Genomic DNA, 27,492 nt, shown 5'->3' with positions numbered 1-27,492 from the left:
AGATAAGTAAATAATGCACCTAGCATAGTGGATAAGCATAGTTAGGTCTGAATTGGACCAAATGTGTGACTTGCATTCAAGCAGATCTTGCCAATGGATGTCTGACCATACAGATCTGATTCTTCCTGCGTAAGACAAGATGGAGGAGAATGCGCCCGCTGTTTTGCCAACTCTTTGTGGAGAGCTCCAGCATAGACCTCTACTGAAAAGAGCCCTTGGACTTTGACAGACAAAGGAGACAAGCAAGTTAAAGCAAAAGGAAACCTAGATATCTTAAAATGAAAAATCTATGGTAATTATTTTGAAGGAAAATGATTAAATATGGAATTTTCTTGTTCTAAATCACCCTGCAAAGAAAAACAATGTAGCAGTGACTCTCTAACTATGTAGTAACATGCCTTGAGCAGACAGGCATACCCATACACCAAATTCATTTCACCCTGGTTTCTTATACAGTATCACTCTTCCTACAGAGTTGTACCACTTTAATACTGAACACCAATCCCAATCTCTTTATCAATTCCAGCTTCCTTATCATACTCCCCATTCTACCTAACCAAATCTGAATTAATTTTACTTTTCCACACCCCTCTCCTCATCACAGCACTCCTACACTTATGCTCCTATTCTTCACCATATCAGTCAGATTGCTCCTTTGTCTTTGCACGTCCTGAGAGCCAGAGGCATAGAGAGAATGAAAACACATGAGCAGAGCAGGTCAAAGAACTCTTCATTTGAATGAAGTATCAACAAAGTATTTACAAACCCATTTGATTTTCAGATCTGTATCTCATTCTGTAAAGATTTTTATAAGGCAGGAAGCTCTTTCAGGAGGGAGATTTTGATTCAATATGACAGTGGTACTCTGTGTAGCTGAGAGGCTCAGTTTATCTCCAACTGGAGAGTTCTGGCATGAAATCTCGTTCAAATTTATGTGGACATGGGATCTGAACTGTAGTAATCCAGTGTCTCGCAATTAAACAATCAAATCTTCATCCCAGAGAGGATTTCTAGCTTTATTCCAGTTATGTTCTTCTTAAATCAATGGTTTTTAGTCTGAGTAGGAACAAAATTAAACTGTGAAATCAATTTGTGGAATCTCACAGACTGCTGTGAAATCATGGAATTGTTCTACAGTCACCTTTTAACTCTGCAATTCTATTGCTTCATTTCATGAAAGATCTTGCATAAAAGAGAGTTTGAGAAGTGCTGCTACTGAAATGAGGAAACACGGATCAATGGAATTTCTTCTGTTTATACCCACTAGTTTGATCTATAAATGTTGAATGGTTGATATAGTCATGGTGGACTGGCAATAATTTCTGTTAATTCTTTTGGTTGTTGAATTCCTGTTTATTGAATAATGTTCTAAGGATCAATGTACAGGAGTGGAGTAAAAATAATAATCAAACATAGATAGCAAAGCCATTTCTGTTTCTTCAGAAAAGACTGGTCTCATCAATACCAAAATACTAATCAGTGTACAGTTCAGTATTTTGCGTTTCCGAAATTCCTGAAGTAATGGTTCAATTATCTAATATTATACTGTTGCTGTACTGATTAAAACATGGAATAAAATAGTGTTGGTAAGAGCAGGCAGAGATTAAGAAAAAGAAGGAAACTATTAAAAGCTGCTGGCTAGCAAACTGTGATTAGACATTACCAATGGGAAAGTCACAGTGAAGACTAGTAAAATAGCGGGGATGTCATGTTAAGTATTTATAACACATACACTGGGCCATCTGCCACACTCAGGCAATATAGTGAATGGAAAAAAATCCCAATTAGCCCAACTGAAATAGTGTGTGTTCATCTATGACATTACAGCAAAACTACACCTTGTATGTAACTGGTACAAGTGTACTTAAGGCTATTAGCTATTATAAAGCAATCACCACTAAGAATATGCATTCTTACTTGATGTATGTGACTATAAAGAAATATTGCTTTCAATATTGATGTCCAGAATTAAACTGCTAACTGCCTCTGTAAATACTCTTTTGACTGGATATAAAGTACAGGCCTGACAGTAAGGGATCCAATGCCATAAAGTATATTGCTTTCAATGATTTTTTTCTTGGTTAACATCTTCCTTACTGCATGTGCTTTGCTCTTCTAAAAATTATGTTTGTTTCAAGACAATCAGCAACCAACTCTATTCTTTGCAGACATTTAAGATCTGAGTACATCTTCCTAAAGCAAATGTACAAGTCATTAAAAAGATTTTCCTTTCACAGAAGCCCTGCTTTTCTTACCATGAATTTTAAGCGACGTGGCAATGCTGCCATATATGAAACCTAACTTATGCATCTCAGATAAAAAGGCAGAATTCTCCTTTTCTATAGGTTTCAGCTTTTTGCACATTAGTGACATAGTACCTTCCACTAGCTTAGAGGGCTTAAGCCATGGTCGCTCAGTGCTAGAAGTGCAGTGATTTAAAGCACATCAAGAAGAGAGGTTTTGTTTGAACTCATCTAACAGAGTCCACATTTTTTATGTTACAATAAATAACTTTCTTTAGCCAACAAGGACAGTTCATCAAAAAAAGGAAGGAAAATATTTCTAAATACAGATTAAAGTAAATACCCAAATATCATAGCATGTTTCAGTCTTAAAAGATTACTTCTATACAACCAATACATATTTTTACCTTTAGAAACATTTTGCAATCACGCGCAATTATTATCAAAAATAAAAGTCCAGAAAAGAACGAAGAATGGGAAAAGAAACTGAATCTTACTCAACTTGTTTGATATTTCCCAGTTGTTTCAAATCTTAAAGTAGAAATACAGTAATCAGGAGGAAAAATTATACCCTTGCTAATTATGCTTATTTACATACATGAACATTCAGCACTGAGATGTAGGGGCTTATGCCTTCTTCAGTGTTTGAACCTGAAGGGGCATAGAGGAAGTAGTTGCTTTACTACCCAAAGGATAAAGGATTATAACTGATTATAATAGAAGAAAACTCTACTGGTTTCCATGCCTAACAGGGTGTAAAGTGGGTGCAGGGTGGCTCTTTCATGCTATGCAGAGGTATAGAGTACCAGAGAAAAAAGAATTAAAGGCATCAGAGCGCATAGCTGGTGATTTTCCATAGAGGAGTGAAAAAAACCTATTCTACCAAAAACCTATATTTTAAATATCTAAGAAATATGCCTCTGTGACATCAGATCTTGCTATAATCACCCCATCTTGAGAAAAGACACAATGAAAAAGGGAGTGCACTACTGATGTCATTTTTATAACTGCAGAACTTAATTCTGCCAAGCTAAAAGATCACATGGAACATTTACCAGATCTGGAAACAGAATCCTTTTATCCTGACTCTGTGCTATGTTCTTGTTTTGAGATTAGGGGAAAAGGATGCAGGGCAATACGTGTCATTTATAACCATCGGTCTTGTGTGATTTGTAGCAAGCCCAGGTGAAAAACTAGCTAAAAACTATTATTTGGAGTGCCTCTAATTCCAGAGCTTTCTGCATATGTATTCTATATTTATTGACCACCTAAGATAACCACATCAGTTTTTTCTCAGTTCTGTTGTGCCTGCAATGAAGCTGTTGAGAAAAGGAATTTGTGTGTGTGGGCTAGGGATGGGGGATGGATAGTCTGTAGATGAGACTCCTATAGTGCAAGGTTAAGAAAAATAAAATGAACAAATATAAACCCGTTCCCGTAAGATAGATGCAAGAAAAATTGAGTTTTGCAATAACATGATATAAGGTTGGCTTTTAATTTTTTTTTTCTTTTTAATCAGGAATTCTTAGGAATGCAGATGTTTTTATTAAAAGTTTAAAATATGACATGCTGTTAGCCAAAGACAAGCCTGAGATTCCACCTGGCAGCTCGCCGTAGATTTCCTCACGTCCCAGAAGCCACTAGATGGCGATGCAGCACCTCGAGCACATCTGGAACACCAGGCGGCCGCTAAGCTGCTGCCCGAGACAGCTCGGGCTGATAACCTCCCAGCGTGCCTGCGAAAGGATTGATTTTTCTATTTCCTGGCGAAACTAAGAAGCCCTCGTGTGCAGTCTAATTTAACTCTGCTGTGCTGAATACTGAAAGGTATCCTTCCTTCTGATGGCTTGCTAAATGTTGTACCCGTAGCAAAACAACCCCTCTCTCAGCTGCCAAAATGTTGCTGATTCTGCCGCTGTCACTGCTCACTTTCACTGATAAAATCAAGAAGCTGAATGTTCCTGGATGTTCCCACTGACCTGGCTTTTAGATTATGTCTCATCTTTCTGCACTGACACATTTGTAAAACACTACATACAGTCAGGATCTTCCAGCTATTTTACACTGTTGCTTTGGTATAATTAGAAATGAATAAAAATTGCCCTGGAATGCTACAGCAAAACTGTTTGTGTTTTTGGGAAATAAGCAATAGGTGAAATGAAACAAAAACCAAATATTGGATGGGTGGGCTTTCTTGTAGTCTGAGTGAGACATCCAGTCCATTTTACTCTCCCTAGCAACTTGAATCAGAGTTTGCAAGCCAGTAGGGGTGAGGAGGAAAAGAAAAAAGTCAAACCATGCCAACGTTCTGCTCCTCCTTTGAAACCTCAAGACCCACTGATCAGCCAGACTGAGCAGTGACAAAGCTGGCAAACCAAAGCCTTGTGTAGACCACTGATTTCCAACAGAAAGAAAAAAAAACAAACCACAACATTCCCAGTCTGAACACAGTATTTTTGACCCATGAAAATGCAGTGACTTCAATAACCTGTCACATTATTGTTTCTTCCTTCTGAAAATCTGCTTCCTTATGAGAAGATGAAGAGTCTATATATGAGAAGACACTATACAAGACTATATACAGAAAAATACTAGTAAGGAGATAAAGAAACACTGTAAATAAAAGATGCTAGGATGAATGTGATTTGCTCTACAGACATAATAATGGAAAGATGGAAAGTCAGACAACTACATTATTTGCAAATATAAGTTTGTTCATCACTGAGAAGCATCAGCTTACTAATATGAAGACAGTAAAGTCTGCATGTACATTGGCTGCAGAAGGTAAAAAGAAGCACTGCAGTTCACACTTAGTTATACCACTAATGTCTTAGATGTGGTACTACTGGTGTTCCCTGAATTAATACTTTAAAAAAGAGAAATCTGTTTTAAATTTGTAAAGAAGTCCATCGCATAAATTGGGACAATCATTCTTCTGAACGACTTTAGATGTGAGTATGTATGAATATTTAACCAGACTAGCATTTACAGTTGCTTTTCCTTAATACTTTGATTATAATGCTCCACAAATAAACCAGCAAAGATCCAGAATGTCAGCAGAATGAGCAGAGCTCATAAGCTGCTCTTATGTGCTTTCTGCCTTTCCCTTTTCTTGCAGTCCCACAGCCATAGTGCTAATATAGACACTCATAGAATCACAGCTCTTTTTGTGTATGGCAACTTTAAAAAATGTACTGGCAGCTGATGAGGATCAGGGAGAGGCTGAACTGTGAATTGTTCACACCTCACACACCACTACCTGGAAACTCTGCAGCACAGTCAACAACTCCCACCTCTCCTCCTCCCTAGAGAGGCTTTTTAAGGAGGCAACTTCTTCTGGATCCCCAGGCTCCCATCCCCATCAGAACTGGCAGAACTTGGGGCTGGTGTCTGAAAGTAGGACACTACTATGCTGGGCACTGGCTGAGGGCTCAAAACCACGACTCCTAACAGCCAGCATTCCCTGGAATCTGAGGCCCACTTGCCCTCCAGGTTTCTTCTCCCCATTCAGATCTTTGGAACTTGGGTGAGCGGTCCAGAACAGAAATTATGCCAAGTGTAGAATCCATCCTTCTCTCAGGAGAAGCATCTGCTTCACAGTATTAAGATGGAACAGTTACAAGGTGCACAGATACATACCTGCATACACTGCTCTGAGGAGCCCTGCGGAATATCACAGGGAAGTCAGGGTCACTAGCAAAGCCCAGATGCTCCAAGGCACATGCTTAGACAAGCAGCTTATACCAGATTCACACACCTGGGTACAGACTGAATATCAGAGAGTAAGTTATTTCCTATGAGAGTAGTAAGGCACAGGCACAGGCTGCCTAGAGAGGCTATGGATGACCCATATCTGGAGGTGTTCAAGGCCAGGTTGGATGGGGTCTGAGCAGCCTAGTCTAGTATTAAACATGGAGGTTGGTGGCCCTGCCTGCGGCGGGGAGGTTGGAGCTTCATGATCCTTGAGGTCCCTTCCAACCTGAGCCATTCTATGATTCCGTGATTCAAACCCTAATAATACTCACTTTCAGACCTAGAAAGCAAGAACACAGAAGTACAGAGGCCTTGATTTTAAAAGTGACAAATGCTGTGAATATGGGCCTGCTACCACCTCAGTCTTTGTAATGTCTCTTATTTAAAGTACAGTCACAGAAAAGAAAATGACTGCTACAGTAAATGTTATGACAAAATCGTGTAACATAAAACCTGTTAAAAAGAAGAAGTTCTGTAATTTACATTAACTTATTCCTTTGAAAATGAGCCAACTTTTTATAGGACTAGTTTTTTCTTCCTTTAAAATATATTATGCATGTAGATAGTTCTAAGACTGTACAGTCACAGTGACAGTTCAAAAACAAAACAGTCAGAAATTCCCACAAATTCTTACATGTAAAAGTTAACAAATGCTTAAGAGGTTATTGTATTAAACAGACAAATACAAGGCATCCAAACACTACAGACTTTAGTTATCTGGACTGCCATTCAGGCATATATGAAATATTTGGAATGCCTATTAAAATCAAGATAGTGACGGATCCCCTTGTTAGAGAGAAAACTAAGAATGTAAATCTTCAGTGGCATTAACTTCAGCACTGACTTCTGTACTGTCAGTCAAAATCATTCACTTTTTGCTTCACTTTTCCCCCCAATAGTCTTACAGAGCAATCCAACTCATTTCAAGAGGAGCTACAAAACACTAAAGTTAGCAGGAACCAAGCTGTCAGCTAATTTTCTTAATATAAAACGTATCTGCTTTGAAAGAAGAAAGAAATCATTGTTAAAGTATGGAAAAATGAAATCAGAGGACACTCAACATCGAAATATTTCCATATCCAGCATGACCATGATGATACTTCCCTCAAAAATAGAGTTAACTGAGAACCCTGACTGTAAAGTTTACTTGATAACACCATATCTTCAGTTTGATCAACTGGTAATAACTGCCTCAAAAGCATGAAAGTGGGTGAAGGTGGAAAAAGAAATGCACTAAAAGAAAAGATTTAGGAGCTACTGAATACAGCCATAAGTGATTCAGCTCAATAGAAGAAAAACTGGGGGAGCTGATATGCAAGGAGCCCATAAAATTGTGTGTGTGTTTGGGAAGTAAGGAATAAAGAAGTTGCCTGGTCTAAGTGGAGCATTTCCATTGTGACATCTATATTAGTGACTACTGAAAAAGTCAGAGAAGCTCAAGACAAAAAGCTCTGTAAGAAAAGTAGGCTGGCATAGTCCATAAAGAAAATAAGATCATGTCTAGAAATTAATAAAGAGCCCTCTTTCAAATGGTTTTGAAACCTATTGTGTATTTTATTTGAGATCTACAGCAATGTGTTTCATTACTTCCAGTGGCAGTGAAACCAAAAAGTGTAAACGTTTACAGAGGAAACTACCTCTCCACTCAACAGAAACTTCAGATACAAAGGAGAACAAAAAAGGGCTTTACATTTTACTACACAAGAACCCATGACTGTGCGGGAATTGGTTGGTCAAACTTATAAGTAACAGTTGGTTAAATAAACAGATAGACAGGAAGGATGTTACTGAAGGATATATTATTTGCTTTACTGTGTAGCAGGAAACTCAACAATTTAAGGGAACCTAGACTAGCCAAGCTCTGGCTGTGCACTTGGACTGTTTCAGCATCACTTTGTTCCTCTGAGTATCACCTGTGAACTGTATTCATTTCTCCCAGGATATAATCTCTTCCCTAGAATGAAGAGATCGACCCCTTTCTCTTTCACAGATAACATTTCCAAAAGCAATTGCATGAAATTTTGTCTATCCTGCAGACAGTGTTAAAGCAGCCTTCCTCTTAGATAAGATATGAATCAGACCAGTCCCCAAAGCATCCTGATTTAATTGCTTCTCCTTCTTGCTGCAGGTACAGTGTATGTCTGAGCAAGCCTTTATTCTTTTTCAGCATAAAATTTCACCTGAGAATAAGAGCAACAGCAAAAAGACACAACTAGCAAGACCTGCTGAATACTCAGTGGCCAGATAGCACTTAGCTCAATAGACTTTAAAAAAAACAACAAAAAAAACAGAACAAAGACAAAATAAAACACAACACAAAAGCTTGCAAAGGAACTTGAAAGCCAAATAGACATTATAAAACAGTTAAGTGTCAGAAATCTCATTACCCTCCAGACATCTGAATAACAAGAGAAAATATGCAGTGCTAAATACATCTTAAGAGACTAGTGTAACTAAAGAGACATGATCTTCAGGAGAGACAAAGGAGTTGTGATTGACTGTCAGGAGAAAACCCAAATGCCACTCGATGACTGATTTAGTCATTAACAAGTTAAGTATTCCCTGTGTATTTTATATCTCTGGAGGAAAAAGAATGTGTTGAAATGAGAGAGAACTCTGAGAAGGGGAAGGAGAAGACAAGAACTGATTTAGCATGCTGCTAGCTCTCTAAAGCCCACAGCACCTTTGTGAGATAAGCGTAGTGTTAATTCCATTTCAGAGACGACTATATTAAATTAGAGACTCAGAATTTCCTCACATAGCAAACAGAAACAAAGTCTGGGGTGAGACTGTAACTTAACGATTCATGATTTTAAAAGGCAGATTAGGATTTTCACAGTTTTTGTTCTTTAGTTGAATATTAAAAGGGAATGAACATCAATTTATTTAATTTAAAAAAATGTATATCAGCAAGAATAGGCAGTTACTATTTTTTCCTCTCCTTCAGATAATATAACATTGTGATGAAAAACAAAGCAATTATTGTAATATTTATTTTTTGTTGTTATTGCCTGCCTTACAGTTTGCATGTCCACAAATATAGTGGTTATCAAAAGAATTCTTGGAAGTCTTGTACTAATAGACTAAGCAGCTGGAGATGAAAATCAAAACCTTTGGAAAGAAAAGCTGTATAAACTGCCATATATTTCTGGGGACAGAGAACGTTCAAAGTTTTAACATACCCATTTTAAACTTTGTTTTCCATATTATCTCCTTCTGCAGAAATTCCTTCTGGCCATTATGCACTACAGGAAATAGTTCTGCACACCCACAAGAGAAATTTCCTGGATTTTTCGCTGTCAAATAAAATGTTTTCTTTTTTTCTCAGATATGCCTTCTCTCTTTTTCCAGCATCAAACTTCCCTACAAAAAACATTTATTCTTTATGTGCATGTGTGTCAGCTTCATGCTTTGACTCAAAGATGATTTAATTTCTTTTAAACCTACGATGTTTAACAATTTTTTCTTCAGAGATTTTTGCTAAGGAGGAAAATATGGTATTATGATCAGAGGTGCGTGGTAATGTGGTTTGAAAAAAAAGAGTGACCGTGCTTGAAAAAAAAAGAAAGAAAAGAAATAGTTTTAGTACTGCTCTGTGAAAGCTTCCCAAGAAATACAGATCAGATCTACCCCCGGTCGCTTTTTATCAAAGGATGAATTAAACAGACCCCATTTCCCATGTGAAAATAATCATCAGTTGGTGAAATCAGAGCTTTTAGATATGGAAGCACAAATACATGACATGTATAAATCCAGGGATAATTTTCTGCAAGTTATTTACTATATAGTGTCTACCTCTTTACTTACTTTCACCTGAAAAACTTGTCCAGAGGTCAACCCAATCACCTCACTGAAGACTAAGGTAACTCTAATTATCACTTACTTCACTTCAGAGTAAGAGCATACATGAAGACAGTTATTACTAAAATTTATTATAAACACAGCTTGTTATCCTTGGTAACTTGTCCACTAGCCTACCACAGCTTGGTAGAGTTTAATGCTGCTATATTAAGTACATTTATTTTTCAAACAGGAATAAAATCCTAATCTGAAAGCTCTGCAACTTTAAAATCCCAAATTCAGACACCTGAGCTGATGTTATGATAGCTAAAATTAATCTGATTCTTTGAGATGTTGAAGGACACAAGCTCTAAATTTTCAGCCCCAGCCTGAGTGCCAGTGCTAGAAGCCAGAAGGAATTTTAATATTTCTTTTAGTAGAGAAGTTAGATATATCATTCTTTGCTTTCACCACAGAAGTCTCTGAAAAACACAAAAGACGTTGGGAAAACAGTAGATTGATCAATAGGCTGTTTTCAAAAAAGTTATTAAGTTGCCCGATACATTAAAAGTAAAGCTAGAGATTGTAAGATGCAGTCAGAGAAGAAATAACCACTGTTTCCAGATCCATTTACTTTGTAGCATCTAGGAGATGGGCTTCCTAAATGAAGATGAATGCAACAGAAAGCCTCAGGAAAAAAAGTGCTTTTGAAACTGTCCATGAGGCTGATCTGTTATTCTCTGGCAATAAAACTTCCTGTAGCGATCCCAAGAAACTTGTGAAAGTACCAATTAAATGCTTTTAGCAGGAATAACGTGCTCAGGTCAGAAAAAATCCTAGTACATAATAGTCAAGCATGCACTGTAGTAAAATAGAAAGCTGTAGAATTTGTCTCACATGAGCTGTTTAAGAGCAGATGAGAAGCGGACCTTTAAGTAATCATGTAGTCTTGGAGTGACCAGGTAAAGAGCCAGACCTTCAAGAAGATCTCAGATAATTTTCTTCAGTTTTTTGTTTATTTTTTAATTCAGCATAAAAATTGTTGTGTCACAATGAACATCTGGGATTGAAGCACCTTCACCCGCAACTCCTGTGTTCTTCTATAAAAACATTTAAAAGATCTGATTTGCACCTAGAGAGGGCTCATACTCAATGTTAACAGCAACATTCGAAAGCAAAAGCGTGTACCCTCAATTATCTGATAATATTGGAAGCTTCTGTGTTATGAACTGAAGGTTTAATAATCAAATAGGAACAGGAATCCTAATAATAAGTTTTTGATAAAGAGAGAGAAGAAAACACAAGTTTAAGAGAACATAAGTTTCAAATCACAGAAAGAGAAAGTGAAATTGTAGTAGGTGGAAGAGGTGTGTGCTGTAACCTGCATATGTAGGGAATTAAAGCAATAAAGAATTTCACTGATTAGTATGCCTAAATATATATATTTTTTCTTAAATATTCTACTTATTAACTTCAAAAGATTACCCAGTTTCTTTCTGTGGTACTGACTATGCTAATTATTTGGCCTGGCAACCAGATGGCTTTCTTGTTTAACAGCCCAGAGGAAGCTTTGCAAGGCCACCTTCTACTAATTTTTCACAAACAAGCCTATGGAAATTATGGGATGGGATAGAAGCAGAGTGGAAATCCTCTTAAGTTTTTCATAGTCATGTAAAATCAGTATATAATCTCATCCTTTGTAATTATGAAAAGAATGACATTAACATGCATAAAAAAATCTGTTTGTTTAGACGTGGTCACATGAAGTCTTTCTACAGTAGGTCTCCTTAGCATATTATAAGAAAAGCAATATGTAGCAATAACAAGTAAAGGATCAAAATTTGAAATGGTAAATTGTTATAAAAACAAGGAAAGACAGGATGTTGTGTTGAGGGACATGTTTTAGTGGGAGCTATTGGTAATAGGTAAATGGTTGGACTGGATGATCTTTGCGGTCTTTTCCAACCTTGGTGATTCTATGATTCGTTTGCTTTAGAATGCAGAACAAAACCAGTGCTGTAATAAAAGCCTATCTCAATTTTAAAATGAATTGTCTGGTAGTTTTTGACACTGACCATCATACACTTGGGTTTTTCCAAAGCTGCAAGTAAACACTACAAATTAAAACAGCTCAAAGTGAAAAAAAAAACAACAGCTTATGTTGCAGTTTCATCCAGCTACATTCCTATAAATGTTCCAAGTTCACTATTTCTGAACTGGCTAAATCATTATTCTTCAGTAAGAATTCCTTCTTTCCTAAGGAAGCACTCATGAGTCACAGGTTGTAGATCTAACTTCTATTGAAAACTGTCACATGGATCCCATTTCTAACAGTGAATCATGTGGCTTAAGTGAAGCATTAAGATTCTCCATGGTTTTTTTTTGTTTTTTTTTTTGTTTTTTTTGTTTTTTTTTTTATTACACAGGATAGGATGCAGGGATGTGAACTAAACACTGCAAATAAAATAAAAATGAAAAACATCATTTTCCATGTCTAGATGATAAATTAACTCTTGTTATGAATACTATGGTAAAAGCACCACTGCCATGTGCCACAAAGTGTGCCAGTTAAGAAAAAGAAACCCTGCTTTTTAATGTTTTTGCTTTGCACTAAAAGATGGTACTCTGTACCATGTGTAGTCTGTCTGTACCCTCACTTATACCAGGAGATCAGAAAATACCTGCCCTATCACCCACACAAAGTTGGTTCAAAGGTACTAAGCTGATATATATTCAGAATCACATGCCTGCGTGACTCTGACTGTAAGACTTCACGTATCCTGACTCATCCTGAACAATCTGTGCCATGGGTCTTAACACAAGCCAAACCACAGTCTCAGCTTCTTGCAAACCAGAGCTTCTGAGAACCCTTACATATCTCCCATTCCTTGATGTTATGCTTCCATGGATGTACTTTGCTCAAGAATATTCACTACAGCAGTCCTAAATAACTGAGCACTTACTACTTGTGAGACTGCTATTTCATGGGAAGTCAAATCCACTACCAATACTAATATTTAACTGAAATGATGGACTGCTTAAGGACCAGAGGGAACTAAACAGAAATTTAGCAAAAATAATCAAGTCAGCTCTCAAAGATACTAAGAGTCTTTATATCCATGAAAGCATGCGTGTTATGGATTTTGTAGCACTTCTAAGGAAGAAATGAAATCAGAAAGCACCTGGAGATAGACAAGATGAAGGAGACAAGCAAGTTCGGTATGATAAGGTTAAACATGACACCTGAATGACTGTATGCTGACTTACTCAACGACTTCCATAGTAAACATTTTCCATCCACTCCCACTACCACTCTGCAAATCACTGCCATTGACCCACTGCTCTATATAAAATATTGAGAAGAAAAATGAAAAGACTGATGTAATGGAAGAACTATGAAGCAAACCAGGAAGATAGAAAAAAGAAAACAACTGGAGTTTTTTTGTTTGTTTGTTTTTTTGTTTTTGTTTTTGGAGAGAAGGATTAAAGTAGCAAATGCAACTGCTTTTTGTTTGAGAGATAATAATTAAAATATTTAATTAACTGACTTAACCTGAGAAATGCTTAAAATAAGGAAATAGCAGAAGAAAAGCAAATATATATTAAAAAAACATATTTGTATGCAGTTACAGTTAAGTCAGTTAACACAGAAAGATATGCAAGTACTACACATTATTAAAAAAAACATGCTAAACATGCCATAGGCAGGTAATTAAAAAAATGAATACCACAGTTTATCAGCAGAGACACACAGAAGTCCTGTTGTGACTAATCTGTTTTATTTAAATTTATCAGCCCCTGGGTAACTTCTGTCAAGATGAATCAGCATTACATACTCAGCTCCTTACAAACAGAACAGATTATTGAAGTTTCTTCTCTTGTACACATTACCACAGCATCTGTGCCACCCTGTTCTGCTGGTGACTACCAGGACCTCCCGATAGAAAATTCAGCTAATTGTTTTCAGCTCTTTCGAAACCTCTGCAATAAGTAATTTTATTTTTTTCCATTAATTGTAGAAGTGTATAACTTGCTGGAAGCGTGGTCTCAAATTAATCTGATCTTATTGCAGTTGTTTAAACTAAGTGCCAAAATTGGGAGCATAGCTACTGCAAGCTTCTTCACAGTGAAGAGAAAAATGTGATACTGTTATATGGTTTAGTCCTTTTCAGAAGTGAACTAAACATCTGAAAGGGTTCACACTAATTAAGCATTCTTAGGAGGCATCAGCTAAGGTCTGCATCACTTGCTGAAATGAGGCAAAGTAATGCTCATTATGGTAATCCTCTGTACTTCAACGTGGCAGTATCCTGATTCTGTTGGAAAAGTAGAAAAAAATCTTCTACAGGAGTGTTTGGATGACAGTGGAAAATGCTGACTGCAGCACATAAGTAGAGTTATCTCAATGCTTTCCAAGATGATCAGTCCCACATTCAGAGATAGAACAGGTGGTCTTCAAAAGGTCTTCAGTTCTGCTGAGTATTAGGGAGAATATATATATAGTCTTGAATATCTCCAGAGGAGGAGACTCCACAGCTCCCTGGGCAGCCTGTTCCAGCACTCCATCACCAACTAGTTCACAAAGAATACAAAATACTCTACTACTCTTTTACCCCGTCTTTTCTAAATACAGTACATATATAACACTATAACACAACAGAAAGCTCAGCAATGATAGCAGGGTACCAAAGTCATAGGCTGCAGCAAGCAAGAATATGCCCAAATGCAGCAACTGTAGACGCAGAAGCAAAACAAAAAGCCTGCTTACCCTTAGAAGGCCTCAAGCAGGCAGGAATCTCCAGCAAGCTATGCTCACTTTCCCTGCCAACCCGTAAGAGGTCTAGGAAGGGAAAGATCCTAGCTCCAAACCATTCAGTCATTCAGGTGCATTTGAACTCCCATGGGTTGGCCCTGCCTTCTCACCAGGTGCTCAATCACTGTTTCAAGACATGACTTAGCATTTCTGCTACAGCATAATAGATATTGTGAAAGAAGTTTTTCATGTTACCTTGTAATGACACAGACTCTAGAATGCGATAAAGCAACGACTGAAAGTGCCAACCAACAGTAGTGAAAAGAAGCAATTTAAATGTGTGAGTTAGAGAGCATAAAACTGAGCCTACACGATTTACTGCAAAAGGAGTAGGCCATCATGGACTTGCCACAGGGCACTGCTGAGTGGCAGCAGTGTGAAGTCAGTCAGCACTGATGAGGTGATGTGCTGGAGTCACACCTAAGCTCCTGCTGTGTGTGGTACCCCCTCTAGAGTGGCCATCTGTGATCCAGATTTTCTGGAATTACATTATTCCCCTGTATTGCTCAGCAGAAGTGGGAAAACCAAGCTACAATCTGGCCCTGCATTATCAAATCTTAAATCAAAGATGATTTGATAAGCCATTCTAATTACAGTAGCAGAAGGGCCTGTTGCACAATTATAATAGATTCTATTTGTAGTGTATTTTTGCTCATTTCAAACAGTTTTTAAAAAAATTCTATTTAGAATAAAATAATTAAATCTCAGGGGGCAAGGTAAAACAATGCCTCTCATGCATTATGCAAATACTGAAGGTCAAAGCCTGTAAAGTGGTCACATACTGAAGCTCTTGTCTGAAAGTGAAAATCTTCCACTGAGAAAACAATTACCTCTATTATCCCAAAACTGCAGTTTTCATTATGCAGAGCAATATTGTCTTAATGGCACGGACTGATAATTAAGCTGATAGGATCTAATTTTCTTTCTATGGAATGACAGGTTTCTAATTGCCTATCTTCATGCTTTGCCTATTGGCTAAGAGCTTCCTGCTCTGTAGTGTGGTAGAAATCAGTCCTGTCTTTTGTTTTAGGACAGTGCACACTACTGTCATGCAGTTCCACTTCTCATTCCTCCAGATTGCTCCTTGTAAGACTGTGAGGTGTTGAGTAGCTGTCCATACAGAAACAGATATTGCCTTTGACACAAGCCTTATTTAAATTATTACACACAGTGGTGAGCAGAGCCATAAGTTTACTCAAAACAGACACTTATATTTATTTTCTTAGTAAATTTTCATTAAGGAGATCAACTTAAACCTGTATTTTCCATTGACCATGGCATTTTTAGCACACGTCCTGCAATTGCTTTATTTAGCCTCTCAAAGTTATCGAACCCTTAGGCTAGCATTCTGCATTACAGGAACAAGAAATGTCATCGTAGATAATAGACCCGAGTGTTTAACTTATGCTTCCCACAGGAATTATAAACAAACAATAGCAGCAGTACAAAAGCAAATTTCCTCTTCTGCCTTCACAGAGAGCTCATCATCTCAAAATCACACTGGGAGGCCTCGCTGTGCTGAACCAAGACAGCAGAAAGCAAGGATGAAGTGGTCATCTGTAGAGATAATACTGAACAGAACATTTAACTCAGAATGTTCTGGAGAACACAACGTGAATCATTCCTAGAAACTCCCTCTGCTCCTGCAACACAAATGACAATGCCTTCAGCACTGCATTTTTTAGCAGTCTCCACTCCACAACTCCTTAAAAATGTGTGTTGGAGCAAGCAAGACCTCTTGAGACACTAAGCAGTAGAGGAGGAGGAGAGGAGATAATCTGGCCCATTAAGAAGCCAATGCTGGTTCTGGTGCCAGTGAGTTCTAATAAAATGTAAGCTTTTTTTTTTTTTTTTTTTTTTTTTTTCATTATTATGCTTATGATCTCCTCATAATCATTGGAATAAAGTTACACATACAGAATTTAAGACTATATTACTTAAGAAAAAGTGCATTGAATTCTATATCAATCAGAGATTGACGTGTCTGAGGGGATACAACATACAGTGGGAAAAAAAACCCACACAGAAACAAGATGCAATTAAAGCTTGCATTTGAATCAAATGGCTCAAATTTCATTTTCTTAAATCCTTCTTATATGACAGTATTTCTGTCACTTCTCCATTCCTTCTGCTTATGATTAGTGAAATTTATGGCCTTCAACTCAACATCAGAAAGTATGTTTTTCAACATTTCCAACCCTATCACATAAATACTTATCAGAAGGTATACAAGAAGGAAAACATCAAACTACCTACTTTCAAAACAAAATCTAACAAAAATATATTGGTTCATAGTGCAGACCATTCTTTCATTCTTCCCAAGCACAGAAAAGAAAGAAAGGGAATGGACAAGGTACACAGCATAGACGTCAAGCAGGTCACTACCTGCTGTGCAGAATACTATGCTGCCATGAGCAATATATTAAACTATATATATATAAATAGGATAGATATCACTAAAGATCCATGATTACAAACAAAACTGAGAGCAGAAGAAAAAGTAAAGCATTCTGGAAAGTTTTACTCCATTACAGAGCTAACTATTCGGCTGTTGAAAATAACACCTCATATCCTGGAATGCCAGGGGAAGTATGTTCCAGAAAATTTGCTTAGCAGCAATAAAGTTTTCTTCGACTGTCAGTACAAGACAACTGTACTAATCCATTCACATTAGTTTCACCTGACTGCTCGGTTTAATGCAAGACTCAATTACTTCAGGATTAGCACGGCAATAAATTAAAATACTTGAGGACCGCTCAAACTACTCTTAATTTCCCCAAATTCTACAACTTCTACAAATCATTTGTTAGTGTAACAGAACTAATTCAGTGGATGCTACTTTTGCTATTTGCTCTGCATCTATAAACCATTAATAATAATAAAAAAGATCTCAATTAATGAGGCAAGTGAAATGGTGTCACTGGGGAATGTGGCAAGTTCGCAGAAACACCAACTGGCAAAGGCAGTTAGTTGGAGTTTGTCTTTTCTTTTTTTTTAAATTCCAAATCCAGGCCTCTTATTATTTGTACCGTATTAAGACACAGTAATTTGCTGCAAATTTCTCATGAATTCCTCAGTTAAATTTAGTCTACTTTTTAGTGGTTGGCAACCCTGCACATTGCGGGAAGGTTGAAACTAGATGATCATTATGGTCCTTTTTTTAACCTATGCCATTGTATGATTCTACATCTCACATACAACATTTCAGAGCTTGCAAGAGACTGAAAATTTTCGAGAAGCATGCTCCCTGGTCGTCTGTTCATTTTGGTGCTGTGTTCTTTGCAAGTAAAGAAATGACCTGTTTTCTCCACAATCCATGCAGCCTCACTATCACGGACCTACACTAGAGAAGCACCATTTTATAATGACACCATCTGTTAAGGGTAGAATCATCATACTAAATTATGAAATAATTTAAATTAATTGTAATAAATTGAAGATTTCTTGCAAACTACTCCTCTTCAGTGGATGGCTCATCAGGACCTCATGTTTGAAAGGTCTTTTCAGTCTTCCTACAGTAATAATTCTGCCACGCATCTAAGAATTTTTGCTAATCAGAGATAACAATGACTCTAAAACCGCTATCATTCCCCAGAGACTTGGGTAACAACAACATCTAATCTCTATCAAGACTAAAGAACCACATGCAGTTGTCTGCTTTTCATGAACCTTAGTGCAATACTTTTAAATAACTTTTAAATACTTTTCAAAGTATCATATAATCATGAAGACTGGAAAAGACAGTAAGATCATCTAGTCCAACTGTCAACCCATCACCACTATGTCCACTAAAACATGACCCTCTGTGCCACATGTACACATTTCTTAAAAATCTCCAGGGATTATGACCCCACTATTTTCCTGGGCAGCCTGCTCTAATATATGACATTCAGTATTAGGGATCTTTTCCTAATATCCAATCACGTGCAGAAGTATTTTCATACCTGTGTAGTTCAGAGAGGGTATAAAACCCCATCCTGTCAGACTGCAGGAGCAAGTCACTTACAAAGGATAACCAAGTTATTTATGACCAAAGGAAGTCAATAAGTTAGGGCCAATTACTCCATGTTTGGTCAGAAGAAAGCTTCATATGGAGAATACCAGTATTTCTAGTAAAACTAGTCTGCTGGCCAGTTATCCTGCAAAATGGCATAAAAATTGCTATCTTGATTATGAGGATTAGAAACTGTCAAATAAACTTAAATTTAAATGGAGAAAACTCATTTTATGGGGACACAGCTGCCTCCAGATGAAGAAATAACTTCAGAGGCAAGAATACAGCATGAGCATCTTGGAGGCCACTTAAGATAGAAGAACAAATGTTCTGACAGCATTGTGATCTAGCCAAGAGACCTTCTTCAGAACACACCATATCCTTGCCAGAGCATGGAAAACAGTGGAAGACCACTACAAAACTACTTAACAGCACAGCCATGGAAACTACAGAACTGGTGACCTTCTAAGAAAATTATGTAGCTAATTTTAAAGCTTTTTCTAATGTTTCTCATTCAGAATAGGAAGAAATAGGATCAAGATATAAAGTTCACTATGCAGAAAGTAGAGATGTGTGTAGGAGAAAAGCTTATTGCTGTCATCTGAAAGGTGCTGTTTATCACACTGTGTTTTACTATGCAATGCATTAAATTTATGTTCCATGGACACTGCCAAGACTAGAAATACTGAACTGTGTAAGCACATTTTACTAAAAGAAATTTGCCTAGACTTCTTTTCTGTTTCTGCTCCTAAAGAACAGCCTTCTTTTGGTGCAGTGATCTGAAAATTAAGTCATATGATTTAGCTTTTATGAAAAGTCTGAGTAATAGCAAAATGAATTTTCTGCACAGTGCATTGATAAATCTTTCATTTTTGTTAGTTCAAAGTTATGCCATTCTTAATGTCTATTTTAACATTAAGTTGCTAACAATACTACTAAGCATACTTAGAGTAGAGGGAGGATAAACCAAAGTGTTTGAAACTGTTCCAGTCATTCAATTTATAGGACACTATTAATTGCCTTTGAAAGATAAGCTATTCAGAAATAAGTTTTCTTGAGAAGAGGAAGAAGTGCTAATTCAGCCACTTACATGACACTGAAGTATGAGAAGCAATATATAAACAAGGCATCAAAATTGTAATAACTTGGAAAACAGATTAAAAAAAAATCTCAGAAAAAATGCTAAAAGAAAATATCAGGCTACCTTAAGAGCTTCAAGTAGCAATGTACCTAACCCAGGTTCTGTGCCGGACCTCACTCTACATGCAGCAAAATCAGGGAGTGAGGACTAGGACATGTGGAGGGAGCTGTGCAGACTGAAACTGAGACAAGCAGAGGAGTGAAAGTGTTTTCCTTGCTTCTTTACTTATTTGTCTTCTTTCCTTCTCAATACCTGAGTCAGTGATTGAAAGTTCATGTCAGCTGGCAATAAAACAAATTAAGTGAAATTCCCTGAGCAAGTAGCGTTCTACCCACAACAGTGCTTCAACTGGAATCAGGGCCCTATTAGTCTCCATCTGCAAGGCTTAAGTTGAAATTCCAATATGAAAACAAAAACGTATTGCCAAAATTAAAATAGTGATTTTCATAGTTTCTCAATCAGCAGACGATTGGGGTTTGTATTAAGTTATTTTGATTCACATTTAGAAAACACGACTTTCATTGCTAGGCACTCTGAATGGCTTCCCTGATTATGTTCTGGCAACTTTACACATTAGCATTGTTATCACTTGTCACACTGCCACATAACAGCCATACCGGCCACTGTCATGAATGAAGACCTTCTTATTAGGCACTTTACATGCAAGCATTTGACAAAAAGAGCTGTATAAATAGCATGGTGTTAGATCTTTTTATCAAAGTATTCAATACTATGATACACTTGGTAAGATAAACGAAGTATTAAGACTCAGTACACAGTACCAAATGTACATATCCTCTACAGAAGAGCCTGACCCCAGGCTTTGATGAAATAATTACTGAGCCAACATTTTTCATAAGAGCTCATCTTCCATATCTGGTACAATTAAATGGAGACCCTGACATTATTACATCCATTTGTGGCTTTCTGTTATCCCAGATACCAATGGACTTAGAGCCAAGGGATTCAGTCTCTGATGCTGATGCTTACCCATTACTGGCCCTGTGTGCTAGTGTAAAACCACACTGGATTTGTTCAGGTGGAGACTTTTGTGTGAAAGGGCAGAGAGGAAGGCAACACCTTAGGAGGCTGAAAACAAACCTGTAATCCTTTTGGCTATCAGTATTTTCTACTTTGAACAAAGAACCTTAAAAACATTTTTTTTCTGGTCATCAGTTTGAAATTTACAGTTTCTCATGGAGCTGAAAAGCTCCAAAGCTCTTGCTTAGGGCAAGAGTCAACTCAGGTTTTTCCTCTGGGTCCCACTAGGGACACAGACAGATCAAGCAATTGCTGATAGTGCAGCTATCTTGTCTTCTGCTTCCTAGTGGATCTTATGGCACTCTACTCTTAAGAGCAATGCTTTTTCAATTCAGACTGGTTGCACAGTCTCAGATTTTCCCCATGTTTAAAGGACCCCTGTAGGAACCAGTGCAACCCCAGTTTTTGGCATTTAAAAATCCAGTTTACGGCTAAACAAATAGGCTATTTTGATCATTTCAGAAACCTTTTATTAAAATAATAGCTATAAGTGAATAGCGGAACTTGGCTTTGGCCACACAATGATGTTTCCATTAACAAATATTAAATTAGGCTAACTTCTATGCTACTCATGGCAGACATTTTTCACAATGACATATACATTTTTTTCCTAATTACCAGTTTAAACAAAGGCTCTCAACTGTACATATACCATGAATATTTAAATTCTGGGTCACATATCATAAGGGGACAAGTTCTTCTAATATGAATGTGAAATATCTGAGACCTCAAGCTCTGTTGCTGTTCTACAGCCCATGAAATTAGATGATTTTGCTGGCTTACTGTGCCATTGAACAATGTTCATTGTTACTATAAGGTGAGAAATGTTTAATAGATTTTTGTTTTTGTTGTTGTTTAACATGCAATTTGAAGCACTCCTTAGCATTTGAATTTCATTCTCTTTGAGATATAACATCAGTGTGTTCATCTCCTATACACAAAATTGACGTTAATATGGTATACTTTGGCAAACACTTTTGGCATGTACCAGATGTAATTATTATAATTTAATAGAGTTAAATTAGCAAGCAACAGAATAAGATCCCCTGATTCTTTTTTTGGAATGACCTCTCATGGCATAGAAATTCTTTCTCTTAGTAGAACATTTTTTAACTTTCAGGAATCTTTCACCCTGGGCCTTCTTAACTTTGGAGAATATTTTAGGCAATACACAGCATCGTAAATAATGAAAAAATAAGACTGTAAGGTTATGTGAAGAGTAAAATCAGTAGCTGCAAGTGTGCATCTGTAGGTGATAACAGATGATTGCACCCAAGACACATACAAAATGATTACTAGCCTGAATGGAAAAGGACTTATAGTATATGGAATGTACAGGTAGGAGGAAAACTGCCCAAGACCCAGCAATAAATTTTGTACTTTTTTGCTACATGACACCCTCTTCAGCAGCACCCAGGCATTCAGCCTTTCCAATAACATTTGTGTGGCCCAGACAGCAATTACTGCCATGTTAAACACATTGTCTAGAGACAGACACACAGTCACACTCATAGTGACATGGAAGGCAGAAGTTCCCCAGGTCTCCCATACTTCTGTTTAATTCAACATTTATGCACTTTAAATATGTTGCATGAATATACGCAAATACAATTGCATCCAATGACTTATACAGTTATTGGGGGTTAATTTATAGCATAAAGGTCATTTTTCTCAATATTTAGCCCCAAATATTTACACTCTTCACAATACTGTCTTGCTGTCAGATATACTCTGTGGAGTTAAATGTTGCTTGGAAAAACAGACAAGAGAGTTAAATGAGAAACAAGCCAACTGTGAATGCACCTGATGCTCTCAGTGTGTGACAAAGCTGAAGGCTGTTCTAATATGAAGCAAATATCAATCTTTTTATAGAAGTCTGAATCAAAATCAGCTAAGAATTCTGAAAAAGAGAAAAGCTTGACAGTACTATACAGGCATAGTCAGTAGTAAGGAGCTTTGCCACCCACATCCACACAGTCAGCCAAGCCTTTCATTCATTTCCTTTCTTTTACACCCACTCAGCCCCATGGGTAGTATTTGAAAAATCTTCAGGCATCCTGATGGATAGCAGGTTGTTCCTGCACTGGAACAACATCTACTTAAGAAGTTGTGTGCCAAACTGTTGGAAAGAGCATTTGAGTTTCTACCGAGTTCCTGAGCCACTTGCTAGAAAAAGCAGTAACTCCTTGTAACCTGTCATTAGCTGGAACCTTTAACATCTGGAACCTTAAACACTTCACCTAGATGGAGCAGATTACTCTTTCTCTCAGAACCTGAAAGAGAAATGGATTTGGGCTACAGAGGGTTTAGATAATTTATTCTTCACTCAATGTTTTACTTGTTGCCTCACTTCATAAACCGTTGTAAGATATATTTCTTTAAGTGCTGAGCATAATTCTTTGAGAAAAGTAGCCAAACAAAACTGCCCGGGCTATTAATAACTTTGCTCTCATTAAAGATTACACTGATGAAGTTGGCAAAGATGATTGGCACTCTTAATTTCATTCTATATCTGATATAGAAATACGTATGCTGGAGAAAAACAGAGGTGTTAGCCATAGATATACACTGATGTGTCCTATGTTTGAAAAATTATCACAAACATCAAGTGTGAGTATTATATTGTTAGTAAACATTGGCATTCTGCAGGCACTAGGGAACCTATGGTACAAATCTTATTGTATTATTGCTATACAAACACAGAACGGAAGCAGGATTTGTAAATGGAAGCAGCTACTAATTGCACATTGTCAGAAGGGAAGACTATCAAATGAGTTTCCATAAGAGTCTGTCCTCAATCTGGATATCAGTTTTTTACCAAGATGATAGAAAAATAAATTGTATTCATCAGATTTCAGAGAAAAGTAAGCTTAGCAGTTCTGAAAGTACTTAGGAGGAAGGAAATAAAACTCAAGAAGAACTTGGCAAAGCGAAAAATAGTCTTTAAAAAAAAAAAGTATGCTATTCAAAAGAGACAAGAAAGAGGTTCTACATTTTTTAAAGTTATAATCAAGTAAATGAATACAGGTTGGAAAACACTGATGGCAGCTCTTACAAAAGGACACAAAGGCAGTAGCAAATCAGAAAAACACATGAATCACCCACATCATGCTGTTTTGAAAATGGAAAGCATCTCACTGGGACGTAGAAGCCATAATAAAACTTAAAAGCACATTAAGTAATGGCTTTACTAAAATATTCTGCCAATAGTGCACTTCAGCAAAGAGGAGAAAGTCTATAGAAGGCCAAAAAGAATAATTTGAGGTGCAAAATACATACAAGTCTTACAGCAAAAGACTGAAACATTTAGAACTATGTTGCCTAGCAGATCCTTACAGTGTAAAAGATGCAAAATGATGGTCTTCAGAGATGCTAAAAAGCTTTTTTGAAATTTTGTCCATGTCCATATTGAGCAAGGTATGAAATTATGATCTTAAATTGCAAAAAGAAAGATTCAGGTTATATGTGAGGAAAGTACAGACAACTAAGTAGTGCAACAGATTGCCTGGAAAGATTGTGAAATCTGCTTCAGACAGAAAGGGGATAGACTAGATTATTCTGACAAGATGACTTCAAGCCATATTTATCAATGGTCTATAACTATGTTCCTCCTTAAAAAAATCATATATGCATGCATACAACTATAGATATAACAGAAGAACAGAGTACCTTAAAGCAAAAAAACAGAAAACCAGAAAACCTGGAAATTTACAACTACCAAAACCAATGCTATCTTTTCAATTTCCATCCCCTTAGAGTAAAAGATAATAGAATTGTGAGCAAGCTATGGACAAAATTAAGGGACTTTTCAATTATGTTGTTACCTGCTTGGTATGTCCTCACAGCACAGAGAACTCCATTAACTTTTATCTGATGGGGACAGTTTGATCACCCCAAGTAAAATTGTAAAAAATAAACCTCTTCCCCCTCTTCTCTTCCCTCCTCCCCCTCCCCCACCCCCCAAGAAAAGAACAAAGAAAAATATCAAATACTTCTATACCCCAGATTAATTGGCAGTAATGAAATGGTAGCTGTCAAAATGCTATGCTCTTGTGATTTTTGTAATGATACATTTCAGGATCCAAAAGGACAGGCTGCATATTAATATGAGAAGTAAAAAATCAATGAACATAAACAATAAAATACTGTAATTACACAGAAAAAAAATCTACTTTATTACTTACCTGTTAATGAGATATAAAGGTACGCCACAAAACAGAGATTTACAAAATACTGATAAACTTTATGGTTATTACTCTGCTTTTAACATTCCTAATGTGAGAAAGCTTATTTAGCATTTTGTGGCTGCTGTGAATTATCTGGTATTTTAAAATTTATTAATCAGCTTTCAATTGTCATTTTCTGACTACAGTACTGAGAAGTGCTTAAATTCTGGTTACTAACATCTAGATGAAAACAGTGTACAACAGAAAACTTTCCTATGTCTATTAGCAATCTTTGATCTTTCAAATACAGCAATCAGAATGGCACATCGATAAAGCCAGGACTGTGACTCAGGAGGCTGGACTCAGTGGTTTTTAAAGTCTGCCTTGCAGGCACCCTTGGACAAGCTATTTCACATGTCTTTGTCAACCTGCTCTATCATTAAAAATGGAATGGTTTCCTTTATTAAACACTCCAAACCTTCTTCCAATCATCCATTCATCTAAGCTGATCTAACGCATTGCAACTTCTTTTCCTTGGTGACCAGGTAGGCAGCTAGAATAACAGCCTTCAATGCCACAGCTAATTTTGAATGTCAGGATTAGAAGGGTGATTTCCATCTATTTGAGGCATAATTTTTCTGATGATGCACCTAGCCCACGCTCCACTGCCAAACTGTCTCAAACTAGAGAACTTGCATGTGGATGTTTTTATCCTCAGTTTGAACTCAGCTCATATTTCCCCAGGCATGGCAGTATGCCACAAACTTAAGAATCTGAAAGTTGTCTGTGAGATCAGACTAAGTTGTTCTTTGGTATCTACTGAAGAAAAATTTCATATAAAAGACAGATACTACCTGAAGAGCTATTGAGTTAGCAGTACTGGGTACAACTGTTACACTTGTGCCTTCTGGGAGAAGTAGAAGGGAGCCTGGTTCAAATAATTTTATTTCCCTCCCTTTCTCATCAGAAAAAAGAAGGACAGAAATGGCAGTTTCATTTCAGAAACTATTTGGTATTACAGAGTACCTGTTATAACAGGAGACTATTCTTTTAACTCTCTGGTTATGCTGAAGTGACTTCAGCTGCAATGGATCTCGGTATGAAAAAATCCTTTTGGATTGTAGTCATCCAGTCATCAAACCTTTTTATTGCATTCAAGTTTAGCCGTGGCCAGGATGAAAGTCTACTGGCTAGAATTCATGCCAAGAAAAGTGAAAAATAAGCTTATCAGAGTCAGATAGAGGCATCAGAATGAACATGGCCTTTAGGCATGCCTTCTCATTTGAAGGGAATTCCCTAGCAGTGTTCATGAAAATGCACAGTTTCAGGTCATGTTGGACCTTCGTCTACTAAATAAATGTGAGATAACCGCAATTCTCTGATAGCATAACTGCACATTTTCCATTTCGATATGGATCTCACCACTGCTGCCCATACCCTTGCCGTCTTCACTGAAATATTTTTCTGTGTTCTACTTGTTTCCCTACAGGGATGGGCACAGTACAAGCCAGCTTGCAGAGACTGCAATTTTCAGGTCTTTCTGAATGTTTCTCACAGAACAAATATTGCATCAGTAGTTTGACATCTCCCTGCCTGACTCTCAGTCATTTTGTTGAATGATGTTCTGACTTAAGCAGTTTGGATCCAGGTTGCCAGGTTGGGATTTGGTGTTCTTTTTCTGGTGCTTTTTTGGGGTTTTTGTTTTGTTTTGTTTTGCATAGGAATTCCTACTAAAACTAGACAAACAAGATGAATTATATACTCTAAAGTGAATCATAAATAAAACACAGTAATTGGTTATTGCATTTGTATATTGATGACAAACAAGTAAACTCTTCTTAAATAACGGTATTTAAATCCTGGAATCCCACGCAATATAAAAATAAATAACTTCAACAGTTAACTCCAAAACAAATAGCAACTTCTCTTTCTGTCATGTGTTCTACTTGAGTAGAATGCTGACTGCACTAGATATCTTTTGAGAACAGACATGAGCTATCTGTTCTACTCATTTCATAAACATTTTTAAATGTATACTGAAATGGATTTTACCAGTAAGACAGACCTATCTCATTAAAGCCACTGTAGCCCAGCTCTTGCCTGCTTAGTCCCAGATCTTCAAGGTCCATGCATTTAAATCCAGGTGGGCACTGGTAACCTTCTTCTAGCTCTCTGGAACAGTGGGTGTCTGGGATAGCTAAATTATTCCAGGTTACATTTCTGTGAAAAATACAAAATTAAGGTGTTACATAAACTCAGCTCATGGCAAAACTACATACTTGAAAGTAAGAAAAGTAAAGTAAAAATTATATCAGCTATTCTTTTTACTACCTGATGTTCTCTGATGTATGTTGTTTTCATTAAGAACTTAGAGTAAAAGATGAGCCAACAGACTCATAAGACTTCAGTCTTATGTGCTGACAGTACAAATATAAGCAGTAGAGGTTTCACAAGAATGCCTAGAGACCTCAGTAAAAAACGGAGACTCTAGAAGACATACAAATTTAACATAGAGCTGTTCCAACTGTTTTTATTGGAATTTGGACACTTACTGCTTTAGT

At 37.0% G+C, this 27,492-nt stretch overlaps 1 protein-coding gene across 5 annotated transcripts in view; it reads right to left on the bottom strand.

The window, feature by feature from the left end:
* NALCN (sodium leak channel, non-selective) overlaps positions 1-27,492 on the bottom strand; it is a 197,096-nt gene that overhangs the window by 125,171 nt on the left and 44,433 nt on the right. For 4 of the 5 annotated variants that reach the window (XM_085552963.1, XM_015851497.2, XM_015851496.3 and 1 more), the window contains exon 7: positions 26,997-27,151. In XM_085552963.1, the coding sequence (XP_085409089.1) occupies positions 26,997-27,151 (155 nt within the window). Of the gene's footprint in view, positions 1-26,996; positions 27,152-27,492 lie in introns of those variants that run through there. The other variant, XM_085552975.1, reaches the window with a different exon arrangement.

The sequence above is a fragment of the Coturnix japonica genome, chromosome 1 (assembly GCF_054131305.1).
Source record: "Coturnix japonica strain WE chromosome 1, WE-NBRP24, whole genome shotgun sequence".
In the NCBI taxonomy this organism is placed as follows: Eukaryota; Metazoa; Chordata; class Aves; order Galliformes; family Phasianidae; genus Coturnix; species Coturnix japonica.
Note: the sequence above shows the minus strand (reverse complement) of the source record. Positions and strands in the feature narration are given on the sequence as shown.